This window comes from Triticum dicoccoides, chromosome 6B, assembly GCF_002162155.2.
Source record: "Triticum dicoccoides isolate Atlit2015 ecotype Zavitan chromosome 6B, WEW_v2.0, whole genome shotgun sequence".
NCBI classification, from domain to species: domain Eukaryota; kingdom Viridiplantae; phylum Streptophyta; class Magnoliopsida; order Poales; family Poaceae; genus Triticum; species Triticum dicoccoides.
The window spans coordinates 595,912,984-595,924,029 of NC_041391.1; the positions used below are offsets into that span (position 1 = coordinate 595,912,984).

The following is an 11,046-nucleotide window of genomic DNA, read 5'->3' on the forward strand; positions in this document are numbered from 1 at the left end:
CGAACAGAAAAATCACTATAAATTCGACTTACTCTTTCTCAAGTGAAGACTAGTATTTAATAACAAGAGATCTCGCATAGAAGGCGACCAAGGTGCGCCAGCTCTCAAACTTTGATCAAAATAACAAGATATTGAACACACGGTTGGCCACGTGATGAGATAAATTTTCTTCATGCTTAATTTCCATGTTTGCTAGTAGGTAAAGTGAAGAAAAAAATCATACAAAACATACTTGGAAATGAATGATCCTAATTCTTGGTAATAGATATGAAGGTTATTTAATATACTTATATGATATCGAGCTAAAATCGAGCGAGCCAATGCTGGCTCAAGATCGGCTCGTTTCTTGATTGATCTACATAATGTGTTCATACTCAGCTCATTTTTTTCGAGTCGATCTCGAGTCGAGCTAAAATACGAGTCAATCTCGAACGGCTCATGAGCCTCGAGCTTTTCTTGCAGCCCTACATGCACGGCCATCCGCTCTGCGCTCCTTCGTCGACAAGATCAGCCGTGAGGGAAACCTCAGCCGTCTCGTGGTTCTGTAACCTTCGGATGCTTTAGTGCCCTTGTGCCTGCAGTAGTCGAGGATGAGCTCAACCTAGTGCACCAGAAGTGGGCGGCGGCAAGCACATTTTTTTTTGGAGGAACTACTGGTCCTATTGGAAGCAAAAGCAGGGTGGATGGCCGTCATGGCGGCCATGGGGCAAGGGGACCCCCGATCCTAGGAATGGTGGATCAGTTATTTTTGCAGCATACCGGTATATTTTCAATTGCAATGATGCACTAGAAGTGGAGATACATGCGCTTATGCAAGGGATGGCACTTGCTATACAACACTCCAATTGTCCGGTGATTGTTCAATCTGATTCTAGTGTGGTGTTATCGAGTTTGACATGAGATGGATTGATTCGTTCTGCCTATGGACATCTCGTAGCTGAAATTAAGGCGTTGATGAGGGATAGGGAGTTTATTTCCCAGAAACTAAAAGGGATCAAAATAGAGTCGCTGACCGTTTGGCTAATTATAGTCACGTAGAGTGTATCATGGCTGTGTGGATGTATCTAGGACCACCATGTATCGAGGATCTTTTGCCTCACGACTGTAACTCTATCAATTTGAAATAAAACTCCTTTTTCATTGCAAAAAAAAAAAAGAATGGTGGCGAGTTGGCGTCCTCTGCTTTTCAGCGTGTCTCCCTCCAGCAGGACCCTTCTTTACGAAACTTACGCGTCCGTCGGATCGAGGACCAACATTATTATTCCCGCACTGGGTGGGTAGATTAGATAGATAGATCCCCGATCACGCTGCCCCTGGCCATGTGGTGGGTCATCGTACCAGTACCAGATAGATCTCGCAGCTCGATCTGTTGCATGGGTGCACAGGCAGGTACGCACGCTGTGGCCCCGTCCGGGCGTGCGTTTGCATCCCTCACCTCCGGTGGGTCCCCGCGCATGATCTTCTGCGGCTCGTAGCAAGCAAACCGCTCATGTGTTGTGTGAGTTGGAAACGACTTCTTTACCTTAGGCCGTGGACGTGACTGATGGGCGCTAATCTAATAATCTGGCTTACCTTTCGCGGTTTAATTTTGTCAGCAGGCGTCCGTATCACATCGGTGCGATGAAGTGGTGCAATTGTGATTTTCCCCCACCAACCATTTGCCCAGGAAAACAAACCCGGACTTTCTAAACTTGGGGGCGAAGGTGTGAGGTGAGGGCCCAGCTCCACCCTCCGCCACAAGACACGGCTTTATGCTTATGCTTACGCCTGAGGGAGGAAGACGGCACGCACGGAGCATAATTTCGGCCGTGCATGCATGTATACTTTATATGCCTCGCGTGTGACTACTACTACTACTGCTACTATTAGGTTTGCTAGGTTTATTACCACTTGGTGAACCACCAAACAACCAACTTGGCTGCTACTCCCTCCTTTCCGGTTTATAGGGCTCATCTCAAAATTTTAGATTTTCCATTTTATAAGGCTCAATTTGGTTGTTTTCCATCATATGTTCAGATTCCAAGGTGCATTGAATTATTGCATGCAAGTATTAAGAGAAAATTGACCAATGCATGTACTTTATGCATGCATGCATTGTAATTAATGCATTGATAAACATAATTTTTTGAGAAAAACAAGAGCATTAATTAGGTGCTTTTGCAAAATTACAAAAAGTATTTCATCACTCACCATCTATCTTGATTGGTGAGATTTTTGAATTGAACCCTATAAATCGGAGAGGAGGGAGTGCTACTACTACTGCTGCCCTGTTACATTCATAAGTACATCGTGAATCCCTAGGCATTTACCTCACCTCGTTCTTTTTGCCGATACCTGTATGAGGTTGCAAGTGGCAACAGTGACCGACTGAACGTGGATTGGTCAATTATATGCAAAGGAAACATGAAATAAAAAATTATCGGAACGGGAAAAATGGAGATGACGGATGATGTAGACGGGGACTGGGTCGACGTACGTTTGCGAGCTGCCCTGCTCGTAACTGGGGGTAGCTTTCACCTGCCGCTGTCGAGAGGGACGTGTATTAATAACGGGGAAAGGACCGAGGAGAGGTGGTGAAAGGGGTGATGGGGAGCCCAAGTCTAACAAGACAGGCAGCTGAGGAAAGCGACGGGAGACTGGACTGGACACGCCTACGTGGTGCGACGGAGACGGGAAATGCCGGGACGCGGAAAGAGAGAGAGGAGGCCCGCGGGGGAAGAAAGGAAGGCATGGCAGGGAAGCAGCGGACAGGGACGGGGCAGCGTCGCGTCACGGGCCACCCCACTGACCGCGACCGTCTCTCCCTCCCCGTGCCTGTCGCCTTCCTTCCTTTTCCCCCTCCGCTGCTGCTTTTTCCCCCACCTCACCTCGCCGTGGTGGCAGTGGTTTCCGTGGTGAAAGGGGCATCCTGTCCTGCCCTCCCGTGGGGGAGTGGAGCCGCGTCGCGTCACGCCTCTCTTGCGTGGGTGTCGGCCCGTGAACCCGCGCACACGCGTCGAGAGACATGTATGTCCCCCCTCCTGTTCCGCTTCATCTTCGCTTGCTTTCATCGCCGGGTCTCTTCTCTTTCTTCCTGGGGGCGTCATGTCAAACTGTAGAGATGTCGAAGTATGACAAGTAGTAGCAGAATACAAATGGTTGTTTACTCATGGAGATCAGCCTCAGCAAACAGTCACCATCGTCCATCAGCATCAGCAATGCCCACGACCGACGGAGATCGATGCAGCGGTCAAAAATTATTGATGCAACAGATGACACCAACCAAGTAGATGACCCAAATTTACAACAGACGCGCGTCCGTGAGCAAGAAAGGTGCAGCTGCAACAACCTCCACCTACAATGGAGAAACAAGTCGCAGCAAAATAGAGCATTTGAATGCTCAACACAGAACAGAAACCAACATGGAAATAACAGGGTCAGCCACAGCAAATTATTAGTTCCTGATCTACTGATGCGACACTTCCCCGCAGGGCAGGATACATGTCACGGCTAAATCATATGTTAAAGCTGCAGATGTGCCCAGCAATGTCAAGAGAGTTTATCATAAGATAAGAAACTTCAAAAGAAAAAGAAAAGAACCACCGGGACTAATTACAGCGGCTTGAGGTGTTTGAAGATGACAATGAGCATTACCGTTCCATCTCCAAACCCATACCCTCCTGGCAAAAACAGAAGCAAGCCTGGCAGATACAAAACTCTAGCAAAGCAACTGCTCAAGCCGAGGAAAACTGGTTCCAGGAAAGTATGAATATGGTTAACATTTACAGCAATTACAGCCATGTTTCATTCCTCCCACAATCCCATGTCGTCACAGACATGAATCCATGTGTGAGTTGTATATCCCAGCCCAGCAGGGTCACGCAGGTGCAATACAACGCCTCACTTCCACATGCAGTTGCCTCTGCAAACATAAAAGCACCCACCAGCTGGTTAATTAACCAAACAAGATAACAGGGTCTTTAAAGTTGGATTTTCTAGATACAAACAAGCTCACCAGACAAAAGAAGTCGATGCAAGGTCTCGCCAAAGTCCTTACTGCCATGACAATTGCTTGTATGATGATCTATCGGGATCCCAACTGCCCTCAGGTTCCTTCCTCTTTATTCCTACACCAGGCAATTGGTACATTCTCGTTTGCTCCTCTGCAAAGGCCTGCTGCGGCGTCATCAAATTTTGTCTAACCGATGAAAGTATCCGTTCATCCTTCCCTTCTAAATCTATACTCCCGGGACCAGAATTAAGATCAAACCCTCCTGGTCTTTTCCATTTCCAATTACTGTCGAGACCATCACTACTGCTACCTTCAGGACGGTTTATTGCATATTGCCTCACATGTTGGGGAGGTAATGCACCCGTTGACCCAACAAGTGACGGCGCAATGGTTGGAAAGTATGAAACTCCTGCAGGTGCAGAATTGGCATATGACGTCGATCCAATTGGAAAACCTGCTGTCTGAAGGTGAACACTGGGGGTGAAAGGAAATCCTGCATATTGATATGCAGGAGGAGGGTGAAACACCATTGTTGGTGGTGTGGAAACAACTGGAGCCCTGCCTGAATCACTTCCGAATTGGCAGCTGTCTGCAGCAGACACAATCATCCTCTGGGTTCCAGATGCTGTTTCAATTGGATAAGGCTGTTCTCCTCTAGCAGGCAAAAACGATTGCATAGCTACAGGAGCATATGGGTTGGCAGAAGCAAACCACATGTTATTGATTTCTGTGCCGTTCATTCTAAGACCAGCAACTTGAGGAAGGAATGGTATGCTGCTAGCACCTTTAGATGATAGACTCCTTTGTGCAGGCTCTGTGCTAGCTTCATCAAGGCTTGGTCCATTATTGAGATCAAAGAAGTTCTTTGAGCCATTCATACTAGTACTCGGTAAACCTCCTGGCAAAGATCTTGCTGGCAACAATGTGACTTCAACTCTGTTGGAAGAGTTTGAGATAAACTGGTTATTCTCAGCAACTTCATCAGCCCTATTCAAGTCAAGTTCAATGCCAGCGCTTCGCACAGGACCATCGCGACTTCTACTGTTGCCAGATTCAGATCCAACTGTCTGAGCAGAACTCTGAGAGATATCTTCCTCGAGAATCTGGTCATCTGCTACATTTAGATCAATGTCAAACGCAGGGCGAGACCGCTTCCCAGCAGCATCAGATCCTACAATATCAGGTGCAGTCAGAGATGTCCCCACAACCTTCCGTGGTTCTGCAGGACGAAATGCACTTGTAGCTGCTGAGCCTTTCCACCCAGCCTCAGGCTTCACTCGTAGTAGATTCTCAGGAGGAACAAAAGGTCCTTTAGCTGGAGCTGCTACTGTTATTGGGGCAGGCAAACCACTTAGAACAGGTGATACGAATGGAGAAAGGCCAGGTACATGGATCCCAGAAGTACATATAACAGGAGAGGTAACTGGCTCAGAGTGATTCCCTTCATCCCCAAGTTCATTCAAATCAAAATCAAGCTTAGCAGTAACATTTGGTTTGGCCTGGGCCGCCATAGAAGAACCCTCACCTGATGAGACAAGATCCTCTTTTGCACCGACATCATCGCTCAGTTTCTTTGGACTCTGACTTGCATCATGCTCAAAATCCTGAGATATGATAGCTCGAGGTTTTACTTGACTACTTGATTCACTGGAACTATCCTTTGATTCTTTAATCCCGTTCGGCACATCAACTGGGAATGCAAATAGCTTGTTAACATCAGCTGAAGTGGAAGAAGGCTGCTCCTTTTCGTCCTCTTTCAGCACTGTGTTAACACCCAAGACTTCAGCCTTTGTGGGACCAACAACCAGTGGACACACTGAAGACTTCAAATCCAATTTACTACCAGTACTGCCATCACGTGTATCCATGGCTTCCAACTGATCTAGTACAACCCCAAGCGGTTTTTTATCAGTTTGCTTTAACAAGGCATGGGGCTGTTTATCAGGGGCAGACAATTGCAACTCCTCAGGAGGGAGCAATTCTGACGTGCGATTAGAAACAGCTGAATTGCATTGACCACCTAAAGCAGTGCCAACGACATCAGGGCTGCTTATGCGACCATCTTCAACTGGCCCACGGCTGGAACATGCATTACGATCTTGACCTGCAGATGAATGCATATTAGAGTCCATAAAAATGTCGATAAAAACAGACAGGTAAAGTAAAGTATTTATCATCATCACCTTGTGAATCAGCCCCAGGTACAGGAAGACACTTGTCTGCGCAACCCTCCGCTTGGTTTTCAGTCTTCGCTGAAGATTCGACGGCATTACAGTCTGTACCATTTTGAGGTGACAGCCCAGTAGATGTTGTGATTTTGTTGTCGTGCAATGATAAGTGAGCCCTCTGATTACGTTCCTCCTTGGCAATCAAACAAGGATCAGCTTTCTCTTGCTTCACCAAAATGACCTTCTGAACATATGAGGAACCTTGAAGCTGAGAAGGGGCAATGTCACGTTCTACTTTCAACTTCTCAATGATGTCGCCTTCACAGCCCACTTCATTTGCAGATGAATTTCTCGGTGAAGCTGACGGAGAAATTAAGTCGGATTTAGATATTTCTCCAGCCACACTGGCAAGAAGGTTCATTGCGGTATCATCTCCAGCTTGCAGAGGAGGACCAGCTTCAGAGTATTTTATTTCAATTAAAGCATTCATAGGGTTGAATGAGTTCCCCTTGGTTTCACTTGAACAGATTCCTTTCTCATTCACTTGCGACGAACTTGCAGGCCGTGATGCACATGCCTCCTTAACAGCTTCTTCAGTATTCCTGTTGCTCTCCAATGTAGGGAATGCTGATTTATCACCTTCATCAGACCCTGCAACCCCTTTTATCTCATTGCTATGCCAAGACTCAGCATTAGCATCAGAAGCTAACTCGGGTCGAGAATTTTCGATCTTCATTTTCACCCGCCGACCATTCTGTTCATGCTTATCTACAGGAGATGAAGATCTACTCCCGGTGACAGACGGGTCCTCAAATGAGCCTCCGCTCACACTTCTAGCAGGACTACGGCTAGGATTTGGAAAGCGGACAATCAACCTATGGCCATTACTGTTATTATCAGAAGGTGTGTCGCCTCCTTTTTCAGACGCCATTCCAGATTGTGATGATTTTTCCTGGAACGACGAACGATCGAGTGAGGCAGATCTTCCCGCAGTAGCTTCTTTTTGTATCCCAGAACCAAGACGGACACTGTTTGCCCTTCGATGGACGCGTGAAGAGCTCCCAGAAGTTTTACTAGCATTGCCAGAAGCAGCAGTAGAACTTCTCGCATCCTCCTTCCAAGGAGAACCAAATGTTCTTGCATGATCACTGGAGCATGAGTGACTGTTGTTCAGTGATTGGCTTGAACTGCTGCTTTTCTCCTCTTTCACTGTTGGCAACTCAGAACCACCAGCCGATTTGCAGGGTGGATCCTTCGAGTTGGTTGCAAAATTTGCAGGCTGCATGTGTTGCAACTTTGAAGAGCAGGAAGTGAGCGGATTCGACTTCGTAACAGCATCGGATGCACCAGGTTTAGCTGTCCGAGATACTGGGTTTTTCGGACTGGCCTCACTTGAGGCGCTTCGTCTGTTTCCACCATTAGAAACTTCTGCAGCGCCCCCTTTCCCTGACCAGGAAACAGCTTGACCAGATACTAAAGGTTTGGCTTCATTTGACTTCATTTCAGCATCAACACGCTTTTTCCAGTTTTCAACAAGACACTTCGCCCTCTTCTGTATCTCAGCACTTTTATGGCTACGCAGATGATTGACAGATTTCCCAATACTGCAACTCTGCAAGGCATTCAAATTGATAGGCAATCTTGAGAGAGCACGGAGCAGGGCCATGAGAAATTCTTCAACACGCTTATCAGTTTCTTTAGGACTACCCCCTTCACCAGACTTCCCCTTGTGAGTTTCCTGAAGCCACTCATTCAAAATAGGAAGGCCCCTTAGCTGCACAAATCTCCCGAGGCAAACAGGACTTTCTGTAGCTGAAATAATATGTGCAAGCGCTACTCGACCACCAAGGTCTATCTTCCGTTCAGTTCGATCAACTTGCATGAACTGGACTAGCTTCTCGACTGCTTCAGCATGAGGAAGCCCGCCTTTGTCTGTGAACTTCGCAATAAACTTTGTAAATGCATGCTTCATATTTTCTGCCTTTAAGTTCCCCAGTTCACCTTCTTCGACCTTAAGGGGACGATCACGGTCTCGCGTAGCTGGATCAATTCCTTGCTCAACTCTGTCCCTCTTCTTTCCTTTAGATAAAATACAATTTTGTCCATCATCCAAACCGGCCTTCTGCTGGGCAGATGACGGACTATTTAGCCGCTTCGGTGAGCGTCCACCTGACTGTACTGCAGCATGCATTTCTAACCTTGTTCTATGCAGAAGTCGATTTACTTCTTCCTGCCGTTCCTGGTTGTAAGACGCACACATAAGCCACAGAATATATAACACAGAAAAAAGAGGAAGGTAACTATAGCACTTACATTAATATAGTCTTTGTCGGTAAGCCACCATAAACACTTGTTGTCAATATCATATACACGCCGACACACAAATGAAGAAATTCCGGCTGGCAGCTCGACGCCTTTGCGTAAAAAGGCAACTTTGCAAGGATGTAGTAGAGAGACAGCAGATGTCTCGTCCTGGTGGAATGAATAGAAGATCTCGTTTGGTGCAGCGTTGAGCGGTATTGCCTTGTTAAGTTTGACGTCAGCAGATCTATAGAGCCAACTTACACGTAACTTAGGAAAGCCTTCTTCTTTTTTCTCAATCCAGCGTATTAACCCAATGAAAGGAGGAACATCAACAGCCTGAAAAAGTGCACAATCTCCAACACGAAATTCACGCCCGTCCTGTAAAGCAAATTTATACTTTTGTTAATCGTCAAGAAACATAAACATCTTCATGTCACATGGATAACTATGAAGGAGAACGTGTAACGCTCGGAGAACACGTCAAAGCAAGAAGCACAGTTAAGCATAACTGAACCAAAAATAGAAAAAAAAATAACTCTCCGTGCAACAGCCAAACAGCTAAAAAAGTACTCCCTCCATCCCATAATGTAAGACGTTTTTTGACACGACACTAATGTCACAAAGGGTCTTACATTATGGGACGGAGTAGTAGTTGATTATCTAAACGTGTCGGGTTGCAAAGGTAGCAAACATTAGTGCGACAACATATATTTCCTTAAGCTGCCAAAGGCGGAAAAAACGTTCCAGATGAGGCATGCTTCAAATCTTAATGTCAAATACACTGACTCAACGAATTAATGCACATCAAGCATGAAATAAAACATTCATAATCAAATTGCAATGGCTTACGAAAATGGATAGTACCTAACCATTAGAGCACAAAATCTGAAATTTCCATGATGATTTTTAGGCAATGTACAAAATGCTCACAACCAAGTCTGAGGTTTGTTTTCTTCATTTCTCCTATTTTCCTTGTTTAAATGGAAGATAATTCCTTATTGCCACCTTGTATTAGATTAGCAAACAAAAATAAAGCAACCAGGGATATAGAAACAGTTGGCAAAATACGTTATCTTAATGAAGTCATGAACACGACACGACTTGCACCATACGTAAACACCTTCGAATTGTATAGCTTCACCATCCAATAGACCAACGACACGCTCCAAACAATTCTTATCATGCAAGCAACAACGCGACATCTTCGACACGCCTTTACATGTGGAGTGCCAGAATTCTCACAATGAGGTGCCAAACTCCAACCATACAAAAAAAAATCTCGTTGCACCATTTAGAAGATAGCTAGGCCATTATCACCAAACGCACAACCAGCCGGCACAGATGATGTATATGTAAACTCAGCCAGGAGCATGGCAGCAACCCGAGACTACGGTAACCTCTCAACCAGGCAACAAATTCTAGTTACTTTCCATAGATTAAGTTTTGGAAGCAGAAATGATAGCCATCTGATGACTTGAGCAGCAAACTGAATTTGGTCTAAATCTGGCGGAGCTTAGCAAATCCCAAAGTGATATATCCACCAAAGTATGAGGCACCTTTAGGAAGGAGTCTGCTGAGGGCGGACGGGGTGAATCGGCGGCCTCCTGCTTGTGGGGTGCCGCCGGGGGAGTCGTCGGTGCGGGTGGATAAGAGGTCGTCCGGAGCGGTGGAAGAGACGAGCGGGGAGGAGGAGGAGGGGAGGCTGGTCCCTTTGCCGGTGGTGGAGCTGCCTCTACGCGAGTTGCCGGCCACATGTGCCGGACGAAAGGACGCCGGTCGCCGCACCCCTCACCGCAGCCTTGGCGCCGCCCATGCATAGCCGCGCATCTTCCCAGCCGCCGATCCCTCCTGGCCGAGTCCTCCCGGCGCCGCGCTGCACCATCACCAGATCACCGCTGCCGCAGGCACCGGCGGTAACCCTAGCTCGGATCCGCGGGGCCTCCCTCCATGCGCCTCCGGATCACCCGAATTCGGCCGATTCCGACGCAACGCCTGCCCGGGGGCCGCGGATCGGGGTTCGAATTCGATCGAATCGGCTCCGGCCGCGGGGAGATTTGATCGGGAATTTGGGGATTCGGGGGTGTCCGGTCCGAGAACGGGCGTCGGTCTCGATCTACGGCGAGGCGGTGGCGATGGTGGCGAAGGGGAGAGAGAAGGAAATGGCGATTTGGGGGCAAATTTGGAGGAGAGAGATGGTTATATGGAGCACGGCACGCACAGACGGAGATGAGGAAGAGAAAGAGAAGAGCGGATGCGGGGGGCGAGGGAGGGAGAGAGAGGAAAGAGGCAGGGGCATTTCCGGCATTTCCGCCAACCGCGCACGAAGATCCCCTGCGCAGTGCGGGGCGCCGCATGAGCGAGGCCTGCGCCGCCTGTGCTGCTGCTACGTGCGGTCGCGCTCCGCCCGCCGGGTGTCGCTGAGCGGTGGGTCACTGTTGACTCGCGGTGGGCGGGGTCGGGGTGGCCGTAGCGATTCCTGCGGGCGCTGACGTGTATGTGGTGGGTGGACTCGGACAAGTGGTCTGGGCCGTGCGCGCGCCTGGCTCGAGGTCGCTGGTGTGCCACTGACGTCCGGATCCGGAC

General features: G+C 47.9%; 1 protein-coding gene across 1 annotated transcript; it reads right to left on the reverse strand.

Moving 5' to 3' along the window:
* Nucleotides 1-3,421: 3,421 nt before the first annotated feature.
* LOC119326353 lies at nucleotides 3,422-10,728 on the reverse strand. Its single transcript, XM_037600021.1, has 5 exons — nucleotides 10,020-10,728; nucleotides 8,473-8,841; nucleotides 6,175-8,398; nucleotides 3,995-6,095; nucleotides 3,422-3,901 (listed from the first exon to the last, which is right to left on the reverse strand). Exons 1-4 carry the CDS (start codon nucleotides 10,278-10,280, stop codon nucleotides 4,033-4,035), a joined length of 4,917 nt encoding a protein of 1,638 aa, XP_037455918.1. The 5' UTR covers nucleotides 10,281-10,728; the 3' UTR covers nucleotides 3,422-3,901; nucleotides 3,995-4,032.
* Nucleotides 10,729-11,046: the final 318 nt, after the last annotated feature.

Coding starts and splice junctions, on each gene's coding strand:
- LOC119326353 (XM_037600021.1), bottom strand. CDS start 10,280: ATGCATGGGCGGCGCCAAGGCTGCGGTGAGGGGTGCGGCGACCGGCGT. Junction 8,842..10,019: donor CAGCAGACTCCTTCCTAAAG/GTGCCTCATACT, acceptor TTTGCTTTACAG/GACGGGCGTGAATTTCGTGT. Junction 6,096..6,174: donor ACCTGGGGCTGATTCACAAG/GTGATGATGATA, acceptor ATTCATCTGCAG/GTCAAGATCGTAATGCATGT.